Source organism: Alternaria viburni, assembly GCF_023758015.1.
Source record: "Alternaria viburni strain BMP 2772 chromosome Unknown scaffold_12, whole genome shotgun sequence".
Classification (NCBI taxonomy): domain Eukaryota; kingdom Fungi; phylum Ascomycota; class Dothideomycetes; order Pleosporales; family Pleosporaceae; genus Alternaria; species Alternaria viburni.
Window position 1 is genome coordinate 673,600 of NW_026055781.1, and position 24,728 is coordinate 698,327.

At 54.9% G+C, this 24,728-nt stretch overlaps 8 protein-coding genes across 8 annotated transcripts; 5 read left to right on the forward strand and 3 right to left on the reverse strand.

The window, feature by feature from the left end:
- Positions 1-491: 491 nt before the first annotated feature.
- On the reverse strand, positions 492-1,879 carry J4E79_006273 (uncharacterized protein; the record flags this gene model as incomplete). The annotated part of the gene is made up of 4 exons (XM_049355144.1): positions 492-1,253; positions 1,307-1,574; positions 1,629-1,682; positions 1,779-1,879. 4 exons carry the CDS (start codon positions 1,877-1,879, stop codon positions 492-494), a joined length of 1,185 nt encoding a protein of 394 aa, XP_049210540.1.
- Positions 1,880-2,715: 836 nt separating this feature from the next.
- Positions 2,716-3,921, reverse strand: J4E79_006274 (uncharacterized protein; the record flags this gene model as incomplete). The annotated part of the gene is made up of 3 exons (XM_049355145.1): positions 2,716-3,034; positions 3,082-3,471; positions 3,575-3,921. 3 exons carry the CDS (start codon positions 3,919-3,921, stop codon positions 2,716-2,718), a joined length of 1,056 nt encoding a protein of 351 aa, XP_049210541.1.
- Positions 3,922-4,552: 631 nt separating this feature from the next.
- On the forward strand, positions 4,553-5,163 carry J4E79_006275 (uncharacterized protein; the record flags this gene model as incomplete). Its single annotated transcript, XM_049355146.1, has 2 exons — positions 4,553-4,732; positions 4,849-5,163. 2 exons carry the CDS (start codon positions 4,553-4,555, stop codon positions 5,161-5,163), a joined length of 495 nt encoding a protein of 164 aa, XP_049210542.1.
- Positions 5,164-5,853: 690 nt separating this feature from the next.
- J4E79_006276 (uncharacterized protein) lies at positions 5,854-8,813 on the forward strand (the record flags this gene model as incomplete). The annotated part of the gene is made up of 2 exons (XM_049355147.1): positions 5,854-6,741; positions 6,792-8,813. The coding sequence occupies 2 exons, from the start codon at positions 5,854-5,856 to the stop codon at positions 8,811-8,813; spliced, it is 2,910 nt and encodes a 969-aa protein (XP_049210543.1).
- Positions 8,814-14,837: 6,024 nt separating this feature from the next.
- On the forward strand, positions 14,838-16,602 carry J4E79_006277 (uncharacterized protein; the record flags this gene model as incomplete). The annotated part of the gene is made up of 2 exons (XM_049355148.1): positions 14,838-15,366; positions 15,569-16,602. The coding sequence occupies 2 exons, from the start codon at positions 14,838-14,840 to the stop codon at positions 16,600-16,602; spliced, it is 1,563 nt and encodes a 520-aa protein (XP_049210544.1).
- Positions 16,603-17,517: 915 nt separating this feature from the next.
- J4E79_006278 (uncharacterized protein) lies at positions 17,518-19,144 on the forward strand (the record flags this gene model as incomplete). The annotated part of the gene is made up of 2 exons (XM_049355149.1): positions 17,518-19,017; positions 19,073-19,144. The coding sequence occupies 2 exons, from the start codon at positions 17,518-17,520 to the stop codon at positions 19,142-19,144; spliced, it is 1,572 nt and encodes a 523-aa protein (XP_049210545.1).
- Positions 19,145-20,087: 943 nt separating this feature from the next.
- PNO1 (pre-rRNA-processing protein pno1) lies at positions 20,088-21,020 on the reverse strand (the record flags this gene model as incomplete). The annotated part of the gene is made up of 3 exons (XM_049355150.1): positions 20,088-20,242; positions 20,295-20,445; positions 20,547-21,020. The coding sequence occupies 3 exons, from the start codon at positions 21,018-21,020 to the stop codon at positions 20,088-20,090; spliced, it is 780 nt and encodes a 259-aa protein (XP_049210546.1).
- A 325-nt stretch (positions 21,021-21,345) lies between these two features.
- Positions 21,346-23,544, forward strand: J4E79_006280 (uncharacterized protein; the record flags this gene model as incomplete). Its single annotated transcript, XM_049355151.1, has 2 exons — positions 21,346-23,349; positions 23,410-23,544. 2 exons carry the CDS (start codon positions 21,346-21,348, stop codon positions 23,542-23,544), a joined length of 2,139 nt encoding a protein of 712 aa, XP_049210547.1.
- Positions 23,545-24,728: the final 1,184 nt, after the last annotated feature.

A 24,728-nucleotide genomic window follows, 5' to 3' on the forward strand; every position in this document is an offset into this window, starting at 1 on the left:
CACAGTACAGGCGTGTGAGACAAAGCGTTACAAGATAGAACAGCGCTCCAGACTATACAGGCCTTGTTCTGAGCGCTCCAGACGACTGAACAAAGCAATTCACCTCTTACATCCTTCGCAGACTCTTTTGCCTCATGACATCATGAGTAGGTTACCTTTTTTGTAAAAGCATTGTCGCGCAAGGCAGGTCAGACCAGTGACAGCATCTGACGCTAGTAGCAGTGTGAACCCAGAACATGTTAAGAGTGAAAGCAATGAGAGAGACGACGCATCGTGATGCCCTGGAGCCTTGCCAAAAAGCCTTCTCGAGAGGTACCAGACATAGCCCAGCAGCTAAGGTAACACCAAGCACCACGAAAAATGAATGGTGAGTGAACGCATGGAGATTGAACGTGAAGTTTTTGCCATTAAACGCTATCATGGAAGCGCCCCAGTATATACGACTGAGCGCAAGGAGATTCGTGAAAAAGGAAAAGGAAAAGAAGTTACTCCTATGAGCACTCTACGCAGCCAACCTCAATACCCTCAATCACCAGAGGCTTACTGTACTCACTTGGGACATTGCTCATCCCCATATCGACATCCTTCACACTGCCCGTCTCACTCTGTGTCTCGCTACCAAGCGCAGAATCGCTCTTACGCCTCCTAGCCTCAGTCTCTTCTTCAATGTACGCGTACTCGTTCCTCCAATCACACAACATCTTGCTCGTGACGTTGCTACCGCCACAAAGCACAATGACGACCTTGTCTTCTGGACGGACTGGGCGGCCGAGGGCCTTCTCGAGTCGTCCGTCATAGCAGAGAGCGACGTTAATACCGCAGGCGAGCTCTACCATGATGCGCTCGTCGTCTGCGAGGCGCCAGCAGCCCATTGCTGCTTCTGCGTCGGGTAGAACGATGCTTCGAACGTTGCCTCGCTGAGCGTATTTGAAGGTTGCGTCTGTTACGCGGGCGCAGCCTAGACTTGTTGCTTGTGATGTGATCTTGGGTAGCGTTATGAGTTCCTTGGCTTGCAGCGCTGCGTTGAGACTCTCGGCGCCAGCAGTCTCCATGGCGAGGATGGTTGTCTTACTCATTTGGTGTTTATCCATAGACTGGCAGATACCGTTGATTAGGCCGCCGCCGCCGACAGAGCAGATCAGTACGTCTGGCTCGCCTGGGAGTTGAGCCGCGATCTCGTCCATGCAGGTGCTGTTGCCTTGCCAGATGTCTGGGTGATCAAAGGGTGGGCAGTAGATGGTCGAAGTTTGTGCCTGATGGATGCGTCAGTGTCTCAGTCAAATTGTATACCTGGAGAGGACCGTACGTAGGGCATTACATGCTCCTTGAGATACGTGTCTGCATCTTTCCAAGCTGCACCGTATTGGATAACCTCGTACGCGCCCGCTGCTCGTAGTTTGGCAACCATCAAAGGTGCTGTGGCGGTGGGTACAACGACAGTGCACGGTAAGTTGAGAGCGCGAGCAGAGTGGACGGCAGCGAGACCTGCATTGCCACCGCTGGATGCGAATATGTGAGGGCGCGAGCCTTCTGGGAGTTCTGCGAGACGACGGAGGATGTAGTTGCCAATTCCTCTGGTAGACGAATCAGTACGCTATTGAGTAGCGGCTGAAGGGATTGATGCTTACCGTGACTTGAATGATCCAGAAGGTTGGAGATTTTCCAGCTTGAGAAAGATTCTGCTTCTACGATTTAGAATTCCCTTTTCTTGAAGATGGGACCATGTTGTGACGTGAAAGTGAGGAGAGGGGGTAAGGTGAGAGGGAGTGTGACCGTACCATCCCGCTGCTTCAGACAGCGCGTACGACTCTCTCAGCGGAGTCTGAACCCATGGGTTTTGCTGGGGCGCCTCGTCGATGTAGCACTCCTTGACGGCCATGATGAAAGTAGGGAAAGGATTGGGGTATCACAGAATTGTATTAGAAGCAAGTGTAAGATGAGAAGTAGACGAAGAGCTCGATGTTTGGTGTTCAGAAACGCTTTGTTTGGTCGAAGTCTAAGGGTACAAGAGCCACTCCTTTATCTCTACCATGATGGCTTATCGCTCCGCAAGCACCCGCAACCCTAGTGTCCAGGTCATGGAGCCAGAGGGGTAAAGGCAGCACTGTGGCACACCGAATCCACGATGTGTTGTATCGATTACCCTATAAAGTGCATAAATTACCCTATAGATTCTCGATAAGGAACAAGCGACCACGCTGCGACTGCAAAATGACACAAGCATGAGACCGGTACGCAGCAGCTTGGGCCAGGGTTTGGATTTCCAGAAGCGGTTATCAACGGCGGGACCATTTTCTGCCAGGGTTTGCCGCCTCCAAACAGTGGTGGACTTGGCGCGGCCTTGCCTATCAGAGGACGCGCATCAGTTGTCTGTGCGGGTGATGAGTCCAGAAGGCGCGGAGCCGATAACGACTCGGCGAGACGGTGAAGACGGGGTTGGCTGGGAGGCTGATGTTAGGATGACATGACGGCTGCGGGATTGGCGCGAGCGATCCCCGACGGAAAGGAAAACTCTCGCACATGAGTGGAAGACGCGTCCATGCTCCCATCACGATGCAACTTTCCTGCGATAGCTATCGACGTTTCAGACAGGGCTTCCCCAGAACGAAAACTGCATGCGGACGTCGGAACAGATCATGCGGATCCGCAGACCATGTTGAAAACGCTAGTTGGGTATCTCTGTAATGCTTCTCAAGTTTACGCTAATCATGGGGTTTACGCAGCAACCTTTGGTTGATCGAGGAGGCCTTTCCTAAAGTTCCAGTAGTTTGCTCGGATCGGATCGTACTTTGTCGCCAACAGCTCCAGGGCTTTCTCCGCATTTTCTTTGCTGTTCTCTTCTTCCGCATAGATGTCGGCTAGGAGATCAAGAGCGTGGCTTGAGTGGACGTCGTCTGGCCTCTGCACATCAGCGAATTCACCCGCGAAGTCCTTGAGGGTCGACTTGGGAAGTTCCGCTGCGCGAATGATACCCAAGACATAGTTCCATGGGCTCTGGTTCTGGGGCGCTTTCCGGATGGCTGCTTTGGTGTACCTATGGGGTTAGTATCGTCGAGCAGCTTGGGGCGATAACGGACATACTCTATCTCCCGATTCACAAGATCTGCGTTTGGCTTCTCCTCTCTACCGCCAACGACTAGGTAGTAGCGATGGTTCCAGGCAGAGTTGTTGCGCACATCTTCCTCGATCATGCTGTGTGTCCACTCGAGCTCTTCGGGCTTGTCAAAGAGATCGAAGCGCTTGACCAGCCATTGCCTGTAACTCCACACATGGTAGTTCTTGGAGTCCAATTCCAACATGGAGTTTATGAACTCTGGTTCGCCCTCGCATGAGCCGAGCTCGTCGATGATGGTGTGTCGGTGGTGCCAGATCTGGTAGTTCTTGAGGTGCTTCAGTGCGGTCGGGTTGAGCCATGCGATTTCATCCTTCAGTGATCGACCAATCTCAGAGATGGTTTTGGCGCGGTAGAGCCTGCGGGGGGTTAGCAGGGTGGTTGTTGGAGAGCTCCCTGTGCGACTGCTGGTAGGCATTGTCTCCTCCGAAACTCCGCAACTTGACCGAGCATACGACGTACCAGACAGTGTAGTGCGCGGGGTTCATGCTGATGATGTGCTCCGTGAGGCCGAGCACCCGCTCGCTGAACTCGTTCTTTGCCATGACGGCGCGCAGGTAGCCCATGGCCTCGCTGTACTCCTCCGTGTATGCGATGGCAGCGAGCGGATGCAGGCCGCCGTCATCCTGGGGAAGTGGCTCAATGTCCGCCCATGCCTCGTCGTCGTGGTAGTATTTCGGCATTCTTTCCCTGACGCCTTTTGCCTTGGGGTTGGTGGGATATGCGCTCGCAGGTAGCAATGCGCGCAGCAGGCGATATGGCGACAGGAAGATGGTCTCGAGCCAGGCGCGAATGAAGTTGAAGGCCATAGTGGGGTGCGAGCTTATGTCCGCTGCTTGGCAGAAAACCAACGGTTGCCATGCTCTTTTCAACCGTGTTCGCAGAACAATAGCAAGCCATTTGCACATGCATCAGACGCCCTCTCCACGCTTCCCATTTGTGTAGCCCTCCAGTCGCACGATAGTACGCCCAAAGTCCTTGGTGTGGCACCCGTATCCGCCTGCGAATAAGGGTGCCCCTTCCGGGAATCTGAACTACCACTCTAGCACCAGAAGCCATGTGCGATGAACAATACTAAGACACCACAATGTAGCTGGGGCTCACTGACATGCAGTCGCCGATGTAGTCTGCAAGGAGGCCTGCAGGCGAACCAAGTGTGTGCATTGGAGCATGATTGATTCCTCAGATGAGGCAGGCGTGACTGGTGGTCATAGGACATCCATCGCAGCAGCTCCTGCACTGGACGCATTTCCAGATGCACTTTCCCCAGCAACAATCCACTCGCGCTTTCTCCCACGTCAGCAGATAGCAGATACGCCGTTGCCAGAGCTTGCCCGAACAGACAAGAGGTCGTCTGCTGCATTACCTCTTCCGCTTCAACCCCTCCACCACAGCCTTCACTATCGCACCCACAAGAGCAACACGCTTACCAGCCCCGCAATGCCCGTCGCGGAAGAGCTGGCGGCCAAAGACGCCTTGATCAAGAAGCAGCGTGACGTCATCGCCAAATACCTCATCCTCGACATCGAAGACTTTCTGGCCGAGGCGCGCGAGAAGGCAGAAGCCGAGACGGCAGAAGCGTATGAGCGTGCGTTGGCAGAGGAAAAGGCCAGGGGCAGAGTATGTCGAGCTCACAGAGGCTCATCGCCAAAGCGTCGTCGCTCGCTCTGCATCGCCCAAGACGTTGCATCCTTCATTTGTTGCCGACAAGGTGGCTGACTCGCTTCTCTGTACAGTTGGCGAAATGGAAGACAATCTACAAACTGCAATACGATGGCGTCCCACTGCGCAGCATCATCTACTACAACCTCCGCAGCCTCTGGGAGTCATGGGGCACCAATCCGTACCATTTGCACGCCGCCTGGTACGCCATCATGCTGACCTTGCTGTTGCTCTGGCTCATCGGCAGCATCGTTTGCGGATACTACGAAGCGGAGCAGGAGAACGGCAGCGTGCGACTGGCGAAGCTGTGCAGGGGCATTCTGGGCTCTATCCCGCCAATTGTGCAGTTCATCCTCTTCTTGTTCCCGCCGCTGTTTGTACAATTCTGATGAGACATGGGCTGATGCGGGACGGCAGTGTCGGCTGAGACCTATGGGTCGAAAGTGCTTGCCCATGGCATACGTGATATCAAATTAGGGTAGAAGGGTGTAATGGGAGGGGGACGTCTAGGGAAGTAGCTTAAGGCACGGAATCTTACAATAATGAACGCATCATGTAACAACCAGCCGAGTCACGATGAGCATCTGGCAGTGGATTGAGTTCTCCAGTCGCCTGAAATGCTCTTTCGCTCACAATGTATCGAATAGACGGTCTCTTTACAGCAAAAGGTGCCGATGCGCTTCGTCGTTTTCTCGTCTCATGTTGCGCACCGCTACAAGAAAAGACTGGTCGCTTTGTTTGCGGATTGAGCGCATGTCTTGGGCATCCGAGACAAAGACACTGGTATCCTGACAGGTATATCTGGAAAGTAACTCGACCGTTGATTGCGATTTGCGTCTCCTCATCTCCTTGACCGAACCGCAATCGGAGCGTGCCTGGCAACCCCTGTCTGTGATGTCACCTGCTTCCGCGCCTTAGCGTGCCAGGTACCTGAAACCCTTATCCCCTTATCGTCTCCTCCCCCCGTCCAACGGTCGCGAAATTTCGCGAACACGCTCGTGCGACAAACGTCATAAAGCCTTCCCCGCCGTCGCGCATTTCATCTCTCATATCTCCCAGCACCCATTGTTCGACGCGCAATGCCTCCTAAACGACGCGCCTACGAGGCCATTGACCTCACAGGAGACGACGATGCGCCCGCCTACTCTTCGAGCCCGCGCCGCGCACCCAAGCAAGCTCGTACATCGCACAACCAAGCGCAACGCACTACATCTGGCTCATCGCAAGCAGACGCCATCTTTATCGACGAAGACGACGAAGACGACGCCTCCCAGGAAGTCCCGGATGCGACGCAAGCATACAACCAGCAGCAGTACGACTACATACTATATGGCATCAAGGACGACAAGGTTGTGGGCTTGCGATTCTACAATGGATACGCAACGAAGGGCGAGATGGTGATTCTGAGTCGCGAACCCCACAATAGGTTTGACAGTAATGCGATCAAAGTGAGCAACGTACAAGGTGCACAGATCGGACACCTTCCACGAGGACCCGCATCCAAGTTGGCCAAATACATGGACGAGCGCAGTCTGCTTATCGAGGCGCAGCTCACAGAGGAGAAGGGCGAATATGACTGCCCTATGCAGCTTAAGCTATACGGCACTAATGACCCAGCCGTGAAGCAACAGCTCATGACACGGATGCGACGCGACGGACTTCCTATCGGACATGCTTCAGACCAACAGCGCAAGGAAGCTGCGGCTGCGAAGGCGGCTGCGAAGGAACGCGAGCGTATAGCCAAGCAAGCCGCCAAAGAGGCCAAAAAGAAGGGCGCCGCCGTGGTGGGTGTTGCGGGTAGCCAGGCACCCGAGAGTAGCATGGGCGAATTTGCTGCTAGCTCTTCACAGGGACCCGGTCTCGTGCCAGGGCCTAGTATGGAGGACATCATCGGCGGAAGCCTACGCTTCAACCCAAGAAACGTCGAGGAGATGGTGGAAGAGTACGGCGTCAAGGAAGAAGACCTGGTAAGTGATGCGCACGTGCAACTCCAGTATCTACCACTAACATTCGGCAGGCGAAAATGCCACAAGCGCCCCAACCCGACGCTCTTCTTACTGAGCTGCACCCCTTCCAGCTACAAGGCCTGCAATGGATGCTCGACAAAGAAAGCCCCAGACTACCAGCACCGAATACCAGAGAAGTGGTCCAGCTATGGCGGCGACACACTCGCGACCAGAACGCCTTCACGAACGTAGCAACGAATTTCTCGATCAAGAATCCAACACTAGCTTCTGGGGGTATCCTGGCCGATGACATGGGCCTGGGAAAGACTATTCAGACCATCTCGCTCATTCTGGCGGATCGTGCACTGAACCTCCGCTCAGACGATTCATCCGGTGCCACGCTGATCCTTGCTCCCGTATCGGTGATGAGCAACTGGAGCACTCAGATGAAGAAGCATGTCAAGCCCGAACACGCTCTTCGTGTTATGTTCTGGCACGGTCAAAGGAAGGAACCCATCACACCCAAGTCGATCGAAAACTACGATGTCGTGATCAGCACTTACGAGTCTGTTGCTTCTGACTGGTACTCGCAGACGAAGCCTACTGTTCCACGACGATCCGGACCCTTCTCTATCAAGTGGCGCCGAGTCATCCTCGATGAGGGCCATGGCATAAGGAACCCGAAAGCCAAGAAGACAATCGCCATCACCAATTTGATCGCGCAGTCCCGCTGGACGCTTACTGGCACTCCAATTATCAACAATCTCAAGGATCTCTACTCTCAAGTCCGTTTCCTACGTCTTTCGGGTGGTCTTGACTCTTTCGAAATCTTCCACAGTGCCATCATGCGTCCAGTCATGCAAGGCGATGTCCAAGGCCACAAGGTGCTCCAGCAGCTGATGTCAGGTATCTGTTTGCGTCGCAAGAAGGAGATGTCATTCATTGACCTACGACTACCTGAGCTGTCCGAATACGTACATAAGATCAAGCTACATCCGCATGAACAGGAGAAGTACGACGCCTTGGAGGCTCAAGCTAAGGGTACGCTGGACGTCTACAAGCACAACATCGGGAAGAAGAACGCCGGGGATACTTACCGCCATCTCCTTGAGGTACTGCTCCGAATGCGACAAGTTTGCAACCACTGGCAGCTCGTGGGTGAAGAGCGCCTCGACTCCATCATGAAGCAGCTCGAAGCAGAAGGTGTTGTCGATCTTACAGAAGAGAACAAGGCCGCGCTCCAGAAGATGCTTCAACTCTCCATCGAATCGCAGGAAGACTGTCCGATCTGCTTGGACGTATACAAAGAGCCCGTCATCACCAAATGCGCTCACGTCTTCTGCACTCCCTGTCTAGAACGCGTCATCGAAACCCAACACAAGTGCCCCATGTGCCGTGCAGACTTGGATTCCATCGCAAATACCACAGTGAAACCTGCAAAGGAACTGTCCGGCGCTGCTCCTGCGCCCTTGACACAGGACCAGATCGCCGATAGGCAATCTCTCGAGAAGAACACCAGTACCAAAGTTGAGGCACTTCTCGACATTCTTCGGGCATCCGCCAACGACCCCACAAACAAGACCATCATCTTCAGCCAATGGACTTCTTTCCTCGATCTCCTAGAGCCACACCTCACCCTCTACGGCCTGAAGTACGTACGCATAGACGGCTCCATGTCTGCCACACAACGTGACGTCGCCCTCGAAGCACTAGACTCCGATCCAAAGACGACCATCATGCTCGCCTCACTCGCCGTGTGCAGTGTCGGCTTGAACCTCGTTGCCGCAAACCAAGTCGTTCTGGCGGACTCATGGTGGGCGCCTGCCATTGAAGATCAAGCCGTGGACCGTGTGCATCGACTAGGACAGAAGCGCGAGACGAAGGTCTTTCGTCTGGTAGTCGAAGGTAGTGTAGAGGAGCGGGTCTTGGGTATTCAAGAGGAGAAGAGGAAGTTGATGGGTTTGGCGTTTGCGGAGAAAGAGGGCGGGAAGCAGAGGAAGAAGAGGGCTGGAGCTGGTCTGGGTGACCTTCAGAGGTTGCTCGGGACGCAACAGCCTGCTAGTCAGACGCAGACGCAGACACAGGCCGCTTAAGGGGGAAGAGGGTGGAGTTGGATGTTCCGTGTACGATATAGTGTTGTACCCATGGTTGTGTGTTAGCCATTTGATGGGGTGATCTAATGAATGAACGAGCCTTCTTTTCTATCACTCTTGGTCGCTATTGATACATGTCACAGTAGTGTTGATATGCTGCTGTGAGTGAAGTATTGATGTTTCTTCCGTAGACATACGAAGAGATGGTGTTGACGAATTAACCGGTACGTGACCGCAAAGATTCTCAACGGCAGAGTGATTTTGAACCGTTGACCCTCAGACAAAGTCGTACTGACGTAATGAGGGGGCATGCAAGCGAAGACAACTTTGGTATCTTGGAGAATGGTTGCATAGTTGAGGAAACCTTTTTTTTTCGGCTTTTGGCGCACATGTGAAATACGCGTAACAACGAGCAATTCGATATGTATTTATTTCCACGACATGCGATGGCAAAAAGTATTTTACCCTTATTCATTGGACTGCCTTTCTATCGTCTGACTATGATCAATTGCCTGTGAGCATGTCGTGGTGCTCCTGGCCAAATTGCACCGGTTTTGATACTGTTCAACAGGGCCATATTTCGGGTTCGCCACGGCGCAACTCTATCAACGCCGCACGACAATATCGGGAGAAGCGAATATTCTCAGAGCACATACATTTACGTCGATGGAGTGTTCACAGGATGTAAAGCATATTGAGAAACGGATGTAGATTAAACTCGCCAGGACGCATGTTTGCCGTCGCCTTCGGATAATTCACCTTGAAGGGGTTCAGCTCCTGACATACACATTCCACGACCATAACGTCAAAATGACTACTCGCGTCATGGAGCATATATTTCGGAGTGCAACAAAACGGCGCCGCTCAATTTGCAGACAACTTGACGCCGGGAGGTTCACTGCTGTAGATATAGCGCTAGTCCAGCTTCGGGACAATCGAATAATGGATGCTTGCTCACAGAGATGATGCGAGTCACTGCAAGGCCGCAAGCAAGACATCTGCGCGTTCAGTGCTGCTCAGAAGGCATAGGGCCTCGACTTGAGCGTACTGGTGCAGCAAAGGCTGCGAGTCACGAAAGTATGTTCTACCTTTTTCCAGTGAAGGCGCCACTAGAAACAGGCGCCCCCACAAAGTGTATATGATAGATGATGCAATATGTTCTCTCTGGCAGGTCGACGACACATGAAGGGACATGGAATATGACCCTCAAGCAACCGGGGAAACGGACTATCGTCCTGCGCCGCGAGGAGCAGAAACAGTACGCAGAGGTGCGAAGTTTTTATGGCCGCCGCACTAGCGCGTCGGCGCGCGCGTTTCTCCGACCGGCACGTGACACCGGCTAAGCTTCGGCGGGCCCGAGAACCTCAAAAGACTTTTCGCCGCGCGCTCGAGCGACTTCTCTTCTCCATGGCCGCTGATGAATCATTTGAATAATTGATAGGAAGAGTAATACGTGGCCTAGGCTGCGACTGATTACAACATCACTACTTCTGAGGCCTGTTTCACGTTCCTGTTCGGAAGTATTGCGCGGTTGCTGCGGCGCTGTCGCGGAAGCTCGACGCGACCGTTGGATGACACCTGGGTGTTTCGCAGATTGGAGAGCACGCGCAGGCCTGTGAGACGGGCACAGTGCCAGGGACGTATGGCGACTTCGACACAGCCGCTGTCGCTGCTTCAGATCATTCGCCGTTGAGATCTGCCATGTTTCAGCGAGGATCCTGTATGAGATGGATGGGCCGTGGCCACGAGGGCGCAGGGAATGCCCTATTCTCGTCGTCTCTGTTCATGCGGTTTGCATTTCGTATGTTTCCAGAAGATGGCTTTTTGCCTGAGGATGCCGCGAAACAAAGCGCCGTGCGTCTGGATTCATGCGGTGCCTCGGCATTGGCGCGGGATGGAGGCCATGGAGGAACTTTCGGCGTCAGAGCGTAGGAGGACATGTTCGGTCGGACACTGCGGCGTGCGTGCCTCGTGCTCTCGAGTTCTCGACCCGGGTTTCCTTTGCTCTACCGCGGCGCCGCTCGCTTTTGGCTGTACATGTGAACAGAGTCAGTCGGCCCGTACGGCGGCTGATAGCGACGTCGAGTGCTCAGTCAGTCAGTAGTCAACATGATCGGTGAATACCAGGTTGCTTGCAGCCGCGGGGACGCTACGGCTGCCAACTTGCTCGCTGTCTTTACGACTCTGAATTTACCGGTCCTGGACAAAGTTTACGTCAATAAGCTACTGTAGTACGTCAGGTTCACATGTTCATGACAATTACCTGCTCGTCTACGCCCCATCCTCTGGTCGAGGAGAACTATCGAGCATGTACAACTTCACGCGCGTCACTTTCAATTGCGATCGTCGTGCCGACGCGCCCGTATGCCCAAGATCTGCGCTCGATCGGCGACTTTCCATACGTTGGGGAGCACAGTCACTAGCCGTCCATGGTCGGTTTGTCCCGCAGCGTTGCGAGACCCTGGTGCCATGAGCACTTATGGTCTTGTCTCGCCGACTTGGGGAGATGTCGCCTGTCGAGGTCTCGTGTCATGGCCAGAGGACGGTCTGCAGAGATTTCGATGACCAGCCAAGGCGCGACGTGCCGAGTGATTTGCGATGAATGGAAGCTTTCGAAACTTAACAGCATTGAATAACACGGGTCTTATCCACCCGGGACCTGGTGCTAACCACATTCACGGTCGTTTCACCGCGGGCTTATCGTATGCCGATATTGTCGATAGAATCCCACGTGTGTCGGGCTGATGGTGAGATCCAGCCCGTAGCGGTGCGACCTCGACCGCCTGCTCTCAGGCCAGCTGCTTCGGCAATAGCCACGACGGCTCCAGAACGCGGACCTTTGGGAATTCCCACTTGCCGTCTCGACTAGACGAGACACATGTCCAACCGATGCCTTTCGCATCAGACACTGGCCTCAACAATGTCAAGGCGGTGTCTCGCAGGAAGGGTTGCCCTGGCTGGACCAGCACACCGCATAGCACATCCACATGCATTCAGCAGCAAGCACCGAGCATCAGTGTGGGGAAGAATTCCAGAAGCCACAGGGTCAGGGACCAGTCGTGCGGGCTCTCGGGAGATTACAGACGAGCTTGACCCTGCTTGAGCATAACGCGAATTTCGTTAGAAGCATGTCTGACCGTGCTTGAGACCCCGACGCGGTGGGCTCAGCGATCTGCCAGCTGCCTTATCGGGGTGACATAGCCGTTGTCATTGCCTCTTCGGCAATGGCGACCTTTGATGAGTTTCACAATTCCAGAAGACGACGTTCCCGGTATCGGTGCCTTGGGGACGGTACGTCAGATTTGTCAAGCCTTCAGGGAGGCACCTGGTGCGCATCCTACCAGCAGAGACACCTTGCAACTATTCACGTTGTGTAGTCATGCCCTCAATGGTTTCGGAAGCCACACTTCGTTTCTAACGCGTAAAAGTAACATTGACCCGCGGCATGACGGAACAAACGCAGGAACCTGAGTGGCACGGTCGACTAGCTCTGGTGTTGGTCAAGCCGGCACACATGGCTGTACTTCCGATAGACGTGCTAGCGAGTCAAAGGACACACCATCGCGATAGTCAAATCATGGGCGAGCGGGATGGAAGCCCCAACCCCGCCAGGCTGGAAAACTTCCTTCGAGAGGACGAAGATCAGGGCCTCGTGAGTCTCGGCCAATGACAAGGCTGAAGAAGTGGAGAGAGAGTCGAGTGGAGTTGTGCTATGGAAGCCATGCGTCGTTCCCCGGCGCCGAAGCTATGGCATGACCACGCCGCACACGCTAACCGACACGGCCCACACCACGGAAGAGCCCTTCTTCAACTTGAGTCGCATCAGGACCCTGTTGAGTCGTAAGGGAGCCCCGCTGATGTGGCCTTCTAGAAATTGCATCGTCTTGACATGAAGCAGTGAGCATGACGACAGTGGTAGGGCGAGCAGACGGCGCGAAAATCCCACGAAATCTTTTCCTGGAGTCACGATAAGCCCGCATGTTGTACGGGGTCTCACTTACCGTTTGTTCCTGCATTGTACCTGCAGTAGACGCTATTCTCGATCAATAAGCTCTGCAGTCAATGTGGGGGATGACGGCCAGGCGGATGCCATCGGGCCTGTTCGAGTCGACCAACGCTTGTCACGCGAAAGACACGCCGCTTTTACGAGTAAGCCACTTAGGCCTCGCCGGCGGCTTCATAACTTTGCACCCGCAGCATTCGATAGCTCGTTTCTATTTGTGCCGAATCTTATACGAGGCACCAACATGCATAACTCATACCGCGGCGGAAGTGTAAATGGTGAGGCATCCACTTCATCCGCGTCATAGCCAGCCAACTGCGTCTACTATCGATACCTAGATAGAGCAGCTGGTTGCTTTGTCTGGTACACCACCACAATCGGTCGCTGCGCGAGTGGTAGCCGAAGTGGCAGCCCAACACCTGAAACACACTTGCGAGATGGATTAAGGCCGCATGTGCAGCTATATGACCATGCATCCCACCAACCGAATTTCTTTACACCCTTCGAAGAAGAATGGTATCGGTGGCGACTTGCAGAGAGCTGCACACGAGTATGTCGCACCATTAAGAATAGCCGTGTTTTCGACCACTGGGAGGGCGCGGATCCCAGGCCCTTCAGCTCGCGGGCAAATCACGCTCAACGGGGATCCTGTTCTTGCACCATGGCTTACGTTCCTGCGTAAGCCCGGCATGTCAAGTTCTCGCTCCAGTGTTGCGCGATGGGTGTGGCAATGGACCATTTTTCTACCCTCGCGTCGGGCGACTTGACGCGATACATTCCTACATCTCTGGGCATGCGTGGCTGGTGGAGTTGTTGTGGACATCGTGAGACACATCGCTCGTACGCTTCTGCATCGCAGGAAGGCGTCGCGAGTCTTGTGGTGTGCGGGCAACGTTGACGCCGGCCACAGCGCGTCCAAAAGCACTCAATCAACAACGACATCAGCATGCCCGGTGTTGCTTCTGTGATGCTGGAGGGTGGCACCGCGGGCGGTACGGCGTTGTCGTGCGTGACATATTCAGTGGAGCGCGCAGCGTCATCACCATCACGAAGAGCGGGAGAGACGCGACGCTGTATGGATGTTTCAAAACATAGTTCAACCGGCAGGGTCTCGCAGCTATCATTATCGATTGGCAGATAGGATGATAGGCTGAATGATGCCCGGGCGCGCTAATCTCGAGGCGAGTTGGAGGGCCGTCTGAAAGGGCATGCTGTGGTGTGGTTTGTCAGACGAGACGCAAGACACACCCGACGCTCGCCCAGTCATCGGCAGTATCACCCTTCGCTACCCATCACTCGCTGTTCAGAACAACGGCCACACCGTGGCGAGGCTCAGTTGCCTTCAGCTATTGCATCGTCTCCATTCGGAGAGGGCGGTAGAACCCACTACGTAGGCAGTGTGCAGGCCTTCCATCCCACCATGTGCTGTGCTGGCGACGTAGCCAATGCCTGGAGGCCTGCCGGAACCGCCGCGCACATCTCATTTCGCGTATAGCCCCATGCAGCTATGCATTGGGCGAATAACTTTAGGCCCAAAAACCCATGCATTAATGCACTCGCTGCTTTTGACGCGAGTCAAGGCTAGGGTCTAATGCAGGATCCCATACCTAGCTGGCTTGTGGAGCTGCGCTGCGCCCCGGCGCACTAGAGCGAGCCGTCCTTCTCTGTGCGCTCATCAGTTCTCTTTTTCACTGGCCTGCCCTTGATCAAGGTTCATCAACCACGTCCCTCTCGTTTCTTTCCGCCGTCGCCGTTCAGGTTTTCATCTTGGGTCTCATAATTTTGTGCCCTCACACTCTTTGATCTTCATTATCTATCTTAGTGACAGTTTCGTTATTACGAACTGGCCCACAGTCATTCCTTCGACTCTCTCTTATACTGTCCAGTATCCTGCCTTCAAGTACAACTAATTTGTCCTCGACATCACTCGATACAACTCTATCATCGACCCAACCCACGAACAACAACGTGTACGACGACGACAACTGCTACACTGAACTAAACACATACCTACACACGCAATGGAAGGCTCATATCCCATCCACCCTGCCCAGGCAATGCAATCGCCATTCTTCTACTACAACCCGGACCCTCAAGGGGAGAACACACGCCAACACGGTCACTTCACACCCCACCCATTCGGACAGGCTACCTTCCAGGCACAGAACATGTACTACCAGAGGCCAACGTCGGCATGCTCTCAGATGTCCTACCCTCAGACCGCCTACGCCAACCAGATGCTGACTCCCGTCGCATCTCCTCAGCCAATGTACCAGAAGCCAACGATCTTGATCCAACCTCAAGACTCGCCATACCTTCACCCCATTGACACTGACTACTCGTTCTCGCCTGCCACACCTCCTCTTTCATCGTGCGGTAGCAACACCAGCAGCCCTCCTTCCACATGCGATGTCCTCCCTACACCGCTGCACGACATGTTCTCTGCTGAGGGTATCGAGGGTGTAAAGCAGGGCTGCGAAAGCGAGGTCTTCTCTGAGCTCCTCTCTGCCGGTCTCGAATGGCGTTCAGCCTCCCCACCCATGACACCAGGTAAGTTTATCCAATGTACTATTCGCATCGTCTTGTGCAAGCAATGTCGCTGCCTCGACGTTGCGTGGGCAACTCATTACGTGTGTGCGTGGACAGCGTTGCTAACTGCTTCAAGTCTACATCCAGCCTCCGTCGGCTAACCAGGGGTCCTACCTCCTGTCTGCAACTTCATGCCCCTCGCTTTCCCCATCACCATCACCAGTGCCCCGCTCTGCCTTTGCGGAAGCCGAGAACAACTTCTGCAACCCCCGCGATCTCACCGTCTCCGCCACTACCGAGCTTCCTATCGTCACACTTTGCCCCGGCGACGAGGAGCATAAGGTTGTCCTCAAGGGTGAGACTGCCAAGGTAGACAGCTTCGAGCCTGCTCAGTCGTTCCACTTCACTGGACTCCCTACATTCGAGCCCCTGTTCGAGCTTGACTGCGAGGACGACTTCACTGGCCTGGTCAACTTCTCCACCGACAACGCCCACTTTTGCGGCAGCAAGCGCCAGCGCACTGACCTAGGAGCCTTTTCTCCCGAAGAGGACTTCCTCAGCGACGAGAGCTTCACCGACTTCGAGGAGGAGCTTGTCAACGGCCTGCCCCTTACCCCTGCCACCAGCGACTTTGACATGTCGGCCACTTCTGACATGAAGAGGCGTACAGTCAAGAAGGCTCGTTCCGAGTTCAGCGAGACTGAGTCCGACTACCAGGGTAAGCAACAGACATCCGGTGATGACAACACCATGTCTGGAGCATCAAGCCAACAAGAATCAGGTCAAGCCGAAAACGCTGTCGGCTCCAGCTCAGACGAACACGCCACTCCCGTCGCGCCTACCAGCCGTCGCGGTCGCAAGCAGTCGCTCACCGACGACCCTTCCAAGACCTTCGTCTGCACTCTGTGCTCGCGTCGCTTCCGCCGTCAAGAGCACCTCAAGCGCCACTACCGCTCTCTCCACACTCACGACAAGCCCTTTGAGTGCACCGACTGCGGTAAGAAGTTCTCCAGGAGCGACAACCTGTCGCAGCACCAGCGCACCCACGGCACTGGCGCTGTCAGCCTCGAGGTCATGGGCTCCGACTTCCACCACTCGGACATGCAGCACGGCCAACCCGGCGCGTTTGGCGCACAGGCGCCTTCCACCATGGGCGAGATCCTCTACAACGCCGCTGCCGAGATCCCCACATCAAGCTCAGACGGATCCGAGAACGAGTCTTCCCCCAGCCAGAAGAAGCGCAAGAGGAACGAGTAAACCTTCTTCTCTACCACACTTCTCCTTTCAACTCTTAACGACTCTTCATGACCCCCACAACACCTGGTAGAAGGATTATATATCACGCCACACGGCTGCTCGTCCACCCTCACGACATGGCTAGACAGGCGGCACCGATCTACATCAGCGGCTCGAGCTTGCACAATCTGCAGCTAAAACTCTACGCTTCCCTTCTCCCACTGTATTCTACATACCCGATCTGGCTGTACCAACATGCGAGATTGGCATTTTCTTCTCGTCGTTTGGTTTTGCGTTTAGCACGGCTTATCGGGACTTCTGGGGCGGACCTTGGCGGACGGATAGATCTGGTGTTTTCTTTGGTTTCACTTTTACGACGACATGGCCATTACCCTACACCGGCCACTGTCGCCGCGTTACCCCGCTGTTTATCTTGCGCTTCCTACACTCGTTGTAATCGGGCAGCCTCATCTGAGCGCCCTCTGACATTCTGGGAATCTTCGCTTCTTTCTCATCACACATACATGTAATTGTCAGACTTTTACAATCTGCTCAGCAATGCTTTTGCGTTCTTTGCGGCGCATTGTAGGTTAGAGGTGCTGGCACTGTCCGACTATCATACAAAAACACGTTACATACATACTTCCGATGCTTCTTCCCTGCATGTGACTACTGTGCCAACCATGCGAGCCGCGCGTTGTGCGCACTGTTGCTTTTGGACGATCAGCCGTCAGCGATGGGTGCAGGACGGGACCCTGATACCAAAATACACTATCGCGCTCGTTGCAAAACCCCACGGATCAACCTAGCGCGCGCAGACCCTTAGCGAGACCCAATCCACCTGCGTCTGTCTCATGCAACGAGCGGCACCGGGCCGTCTCAACTCCTTCATTGCTTTTCCCAGACGGTCGCCCGTTTCGAATCATTCGTTTTACCATGTCACCGTCATTGAGCGTAATTGCTTTAATCTCCGGAGGCAAAGACTCGCTCTTCTCCATTCTCCACTGCAAAGCCAACGGCCACAGCGTCGTAGCACTGGCCAATTTGCACCCAGCGCCTTCGGCCAATGACGATGAGGACATCAACAGTTACATGTACCAGACCGTGGGGCATTCGGTCATCCCACTCTACGAAGAAGCGCTAGGAATACCGCTCTATCGACAAGAGATCCTGGGCACCGCCGTAGACTCGAACAGAGACTATGCGACGCCTTTGCAAAAGCAAGAGCAGGATGAGACTGAAGACTTGGTTCCGCTGTTGAGAAGGGTCATGGAAGCACATCCGGAGGCAAACGCAGTGTCTACAGGGGCCATCCTGAGCACGTATCAACGGACGCGTGTGGAGAATGTTGCGCTCAGGCTAGGGCTGACGCCACTGTCGTATCTGTGGCAGTATCCGCTGTTGCCACCGTATACGCAATCGTCGCTTTTGCATGATATGATGACTGTAGGACAAAAAGCAATCATCATCAAGACGGCGTCTGGTGGTCTGGATGAAGACTTTTTGGGCCTCGATGTCGCTAATCACAAGACTATAGCAAGGCTAGCGAAGGCCATGGGGCGCTATGGTGATGCTGGTGACGGCGCGATACTGGGTGAAGGAGGGGAGTTTGAGACGCTGGCACTGGATGGGCCGAGATCGATCTGGAAGAAGAAGATAGTGATCGAGGAGGGACCACCTGGGAAACTGGAGGGTGGCCAGGCGGTGCTGAAGATCGAGCAGAGTACGCTAGAGGAAAAGGTTGACGATAACGAAGATGCTGGCACGTTGAGGGTACCTGAGCTCTTTGACGACGAGTTCAAGAGAGTGCTGGAAGTGACAAACGCCAGCAACCAAAATGAGCTTTCTGCGTCCACTGAAAAAGAGGGCACTGTTCAGTCTTTTTGGTCGCCCTCTCGAGTGCATCCCCCGTCCATAGTAGACCGACTACCCAGGAATACATTCAGTAACGCCTCGACCGTCTTTACATACTCCAACCTCTCGAGCGATACCTCTCCCTCTTCCTCACCCGATTCCCCTTCTCGCCAGCTCTCCAAGATCTTCCTCCGTCTCGACCATATTCTGAAGCAATGCCATGTTTCCAGATCCAGCGTCAACCACTGCACATTGCTCCTCCGCGACATGGCAGACTTTACAGTCCTTAATCCAATCTACGCTCAATACTTCAGCGGCGTGAACCCGCCAGCCAGAGCTACGATCGCAGTCGGGGACACCATGCCAGAAGACAGACACGTCATGCTAAGCGTAACCGCGGACAAGGACCAAAACGACCAAAACGGAAAGCTCCTTCACCCAGTGAACAGACAGGGCCTCCACGTCCAAGGCCAAAGCTACTGGGCACCCGCAAACATCGGACCTTACAGCCAAGCCATCTCCGCCCGCCTGCCCCCCAGCAACCAGCACCCCGAAAACGACACCCAAACCACCGGAGAAGTCGTCTACGTAGCCGGGCAAATCCCGCTCATCCCCGCATCCATGACCGTCTACACAGGGCAAGGTTTCCGAGGCCAAGCTCTCCTTTCCCTCCAACACCTCTGGCGCATCGGCCGCACAAAGCGAGTGACATGGTGGACAGCAGCCGTGTGTTTCATTCCCGCTTCTGAGACTCCAGAGGGGGATGTGCGGACGGCGCAGGGAGTATGGAGGAAGCTTCATACCCCGCCTTCCTCCTCGACTGACGACGACGAAGACGAGGATATTGATCCTTGGGACCGCTTGAACCAACATGACGCCTCGGCCTTCAAGGACTCTACGTTCCGGGCGCCGATCCCTGATCGCTCTGCCATATCTACTGCGCAAAATCAAGGTCTAACCGGGGCTAAGGCAGAGATAGTCGTACCACCTTGTTTCGTCGCCCAGGTGTCTTCTCTGCCGCGCGGTGTGGATATAGAGTGGAGCGCTACGGGTCTTACGTCTCGTTCCATCGCATACGAGCGTGACGCCTCTGTTCCCCAGTGCACTACTACGACGCCGGCGCACAGTCGGTCTCGTTTTTTTACGTTGGAGATCAGGGATGAGCGGGATGTGGAGGTGCTAGGGAAGCTGGGTGCACAGGGCTGGACGAGTGCTACGCTGTATGTTGGAAGGGGGTTTGCGTGGTATGGGAATGGAGGAGAGGGGGTCAAGATGGAGGGTGTCCAGTGGATTCCTTGCCAGAGGGTTTGGGGCGAGGAGGGGAGAGAGGTTTGTGCGGTACTTGTAGGAAGGCTGGATGCGTGAGGGAAGCGGGCAGTATAGATGTCTGTGGAGAGAGATAGGTATCGTGCAATCTTCGTGCTCGTACTTTGCCAAAACCGAACATGACCATGCGAGTATGTATGCATCGCTCGTAATTGCTTCTATAGCTATGTGATATCCCATCCATCTTCTTCCAATCGTCAAATCATGCCTGATGGTATAACAGCTTTTCCCAACCTGCCCGAGTGTCCGTAACGCCGTGTAAATGCCCGATATCGCGGTTGCCATTGCTTGGCTACTATGCAAGATTTCTCGCTTGTGTGCATCGTCTAGAACCTCTCCTTCATACGTCCGGCGACTGTCCGTAGGTTGCCGTACACCTTGCTTGGTTGTTGACCCAGGATCAGGCTGACAATGGCTTCGCGCGCGATGTGGATGTTCTTGAAACCGCCGAGGATGTGGATCTTCTGGTCTGCTAGGACGACTGGGGGTTGTTAGTAATCTGGACAACGGGGGTATTCATGTCATGGACGCACCTCGTGTTCTGCTGGCGTTCTCGATGGCGAACTTGGTCTTGCCGTCCTTGCCTGCAATGCGGCCAATCGCGCGGCCGAGATGCTCGCCCTGTAGGGTCTTGACGTCCTTGATCTCAAAGGTCTCAATGTAGAGATCGTCGAGTCGAAGCAGCTGTGGGTCGTCAGTCGGATGTTCTCGAATTGAGGAGCCTGGCCAGGCCAGACCCAGTTTGAATGACTGCCAGCTCAGGTGTAGGGCTTCGTATCACTTACCGCAATGGCATCATCCGTGTCAAAGCCCAGCGTGAAGGCCTTTACAAAGTCCTCTCCCTTCTGCAGCGCGCCTGTGTCGGTTGTGGCGTTGGAGGTGCGCAGTTCGACGGCCTTTGCCTTTGTGTTCATGCGGACCTGCAGCTTGAGGTGCTCGACAAGCGGGGGGTAGATCTTGGGCCACGAGTTCTTGAGGGGCGTCATCCTGTGGGGTGGGATGGGGACCTTGCGCTGTTCGCGGCGGAAGGCGAGGGGTATCGACTTGGCGGCGGGGAACTTTGGCTTCCCGCTCTCGTCCGTCATGGGCATGTCGTCGTCGGTGGGTGCTGGGGCATCGTGCGCGGCGGCGACGGGGTCGAGGCTCATGGAGATGAGGTCGCCGTCGCTCTCGGTCGGGAGCGGGACCGACGACGCCTCCATGGTGACATCGTCGGCAAACTCGTCGGGCCTGCGCTGGAGGGCGGTAGGGGCGGGCATGCTGGCAGCGGTATGCGGTATGCGGATGCGGATGCGGTATGCGAAGTGTAGGCGGGCGTGGATGCTGGAGGTGCTATCGATTCGCGACAATGTGGGGCTGCTCAAGAAATTTGGCTGAGGCGAGCGGCAGTCGTCCCGAAGCGGGCTAGCGCCTGTCCCTCTACCGCGAGGCCTTCTTTTTGCATGTGCATGGGTAATGACGTGAATCTTGTATTCCAACCACCCGCCCGCCTGTCCTGCACCGCACACGGCACCCTCTCTGCCCCCCCACACGTCCGCACACCCCTCGCTTGCCGACGTCGACCATGTACCCGCCGCGATTATCATGAACAAGAATGTAGGCACGCTCGGCTTCCTGTGGCGCGCCGTCGCTGGCCAGCCGCTGATCCACGGCGGCCGTGTGCTTCCGCGCGAAGGGCTGGGGGCATGGGCACAGGCACAGGCACAGGCACAGGCACAGGCGCAGTCGCCATGGCGGGGAGGCATCCAGAAGCGCTCCATGACCGCGAATTCGCATGTCTTGGGGCTGTCGACCACCTCACCGCATCCCGGACACGCACCCGGTCTGCTGCTGCGAGCATCGTCACCCCGCACCGGCCGTCTCCAGCAGAGTGTGGCTGGCACCGTCTTCTCGGCATGGCGCAGAAACGCATCGTCCAAGGCGGGCCGAGCGCTGGAGAGGAACAGAGGCAGCGACCGCCGCAACAAGAGTTCGGCGACGAATGGCTCCTCCAAGACCAAACCAGAGCCCACGGGCCAGACACCGCAGTCCTCCAAAACACCGCTGCCCAAGCCCAAGCCCGAAGCATCAGGTGCGGCAAAGCCCCTCCTCGACCGTCTCCCGCACCACCTACCCCACATATACCGCCCCAGCAAGGCTGAACTGCTCGAAGCTGCCTCGGGCTTCTGGTCGCGCATAAAGATCCACTTCAAGTGGCTTACCATCCGAAGCACCCGTCCCTTCAATGCCGATGAGATCTACGCATTGTTCTCGTGGATCATCGCCGCCCACTTCCTCTGGATCGTGCTGGGCACTACAACCTTCTTCATGCTGACCATCTTCTTGATCAACACCGCCTTCTCACAGGAGACGATTGCGAAGTGGATCGGAAACTACTTGACAAAGTCCTCGGGCATAAAAGTCGTCTTCGAGACCGCTGTAGTGCCCAAGTGGGGAGACGGTGTCATTTCTTTCCGCAATGTCTTTGTCTCGCGACGCCCCGGCCAAGGCAAAGGAAAGGTCAGCAAGGGTTCACAGACCGAGATGGCTGCTGCCGCCGCCGCCATAACCCACCAGGAAAGCGACACTCCAGACGCTGTCGAAGAGAAAGCGGAACCCGAAGAAGACACCAACTACACACAATTCGACATCTCCATCGATACCGTCAACGTCACACTGTCGTTCTCAAAATGGTTCAACGGCAAGGGCCTGTTGAAGGACGTCGAAATCAAGGGTATCCGCGGTGTCGTAGATCGGACGTCAGTGCAGACAATCGAGGGCGTGGATCCCAGGTCATACAAACACGAGCACAACCCGGGCGACTTCGAACTCGAGTCCTTCAAGATGGAAGATCTGCTCGTCACTATCTACCAGCCCAACGGCTTCCGCCCGTTCTCCGTCAGCATCTTCTCTTGCGACCTCCCTCAGCTGCGGAAGCAATGGCTGTTTTACGACTTCCTCTCTGCCAACATGATGTCCGGATCCTTCGACAACTCGCTCTTTACCATACATCCCAGACAAACACACAACTATACTGGCGCCCAGTTGAGCAGCGGCCGCGACAGCGAAGACGGCAGCTCCTGGAAGAAGCATAGCCGGATTCGTATCGACGGCTTGAACATCGACCACCTCAACAGGGGCTTTGAAGGCCCCTTCTCGTGGATCCACGAAGGCAACGTCGACATTGTGGCAGATGTCATGTTCCCCAATGACGATGACGATAGTATTGCAAAGGTCATGTCCGACATGTACGATCGTGTGGAAGCTACCGTTATCCAACAGCGCAAGCACCATTTCTCTGACCACGCGGTACACGGCTTCGATGAGCATCCTGAAGACAAGTCGCATCCCCACGAGGAAACAGAGGAGGACAACCGTTACATGATCATGGACATGCGTGTCCATCTCAACGACGTGCGCGCCGCAGTCCCAATCTTCACCCGGGACATTTCTTACGTGAACAACGCGCTCGTACGACCTATTGTGGCATACATGAACTCAAGTCGCACCTTCATCCCAGTGAACTGCAGGGTTGTGAAGAGGGTTAGTGAGTTCGACGGCAGTTGGACCCTCTACGATAGCGGGTTAATGGAGGAGGTGTCAAAGGAGGTGAGTCCTATATTCATTCCCCTTGCTGCCCTCTAGAAACGAGTCCTAACACATGCTTAGATGTACGATGCATTCGCCCGCGACGTCCTCGAAGATCGAACCACACGTAAACGACGCATAAAGAAGGTGGGCATTTGGACACTGCAGCTCGCAGCTCAAGCCCTCTTTCTTGGTCTCGCCGGCAACATCGCATAAAGATACCCTGATAGATTGGATGAAGCGGATGAATCTCTTCTTTCTGTAATATACATGGCAAAGCAAGGCGTTCTGGCGCATATACATACACACGGCTGATGTGGCTGGCTAGCCGAAGTAGATGAATGGATGAAATGGGCAACGAACTTGGGAGCTCTTAGAGCAGCTGCCTACGATGAAATGATAGACATTCTTATTCCCATCTATCAAAATTTTCCACTTCGAATCCATTGTACAAACAGGGCTGCTCAGAGCCCCGTGCTGGTGTCATGTGCCGGCGTCAGCATCTGAGGATCCATCTTTCAAAGCGTGACAGCCATGACATGCCAACTTGTGCCCATTACACTACTTTTACTTCAAGATACTTATGGTCGTGAGTGGTGCATGAGAATCTCCACCGATGAGATTGCCCTTAATAGCCAGCCCTCGCAGACACGCTCGAACCAAAAGAGCTACTACCAGCCGTTCCCATACCACAGATCTGCAGAATGGGTCGGATGACAGCGGAAGACACGTACTCTGGGGACAAGTGGGACCTCACTCTCTGCGGGTGATAGTGGATCGGTCGATGGACGTTGCGTCCTATGCTCACATCTGCGCGTTGTCAAGAAACCTCAAGAGGCATACCCAGAACGGCAAACGATGCAGCTGCAGGGCGTTTTACGACAATATCGAGGTCAGACGTGTTTTGTGTCGCCTTCCTAAGGCGGCGTACTACTAGCCAAATGCCATCGGTAATCTCATCTCGACTCGCTTCGTCGGGTACCACATCTAGAGGCCTAAATTGCTACTACTAGTTTTACGATCCATAGCAACGTCGCTTTGAGCTCGACGTGGAACCAAACTACATACCAGGTCCGCGGCACACGCGTCGGACGAATGTGGTAGCACGAACACGCGCGACGGACCCAACCCCGAATGCCTGAAACCAGGTCAAGGGCCTTGGTCTCTGCGAAGAACGGAATTCGTGTTACAAAAGTAATACAGTACTGCTCCAAGCCCCGCCAGCTCCGAGATGACCATCCGACCCTCCGCGCGCACCTACAGCCAAGCGACGCTCGGGAGATGGCACCATTTCGCGGGCGCTGTCAAGCTCGCCATGCCAACCAACAAGCTTTGACAAAGCCTCCCCATGCTCTGGCTACCGTGTCCCGCGCCCGCCATATCATTGGTGCAGAATCCTA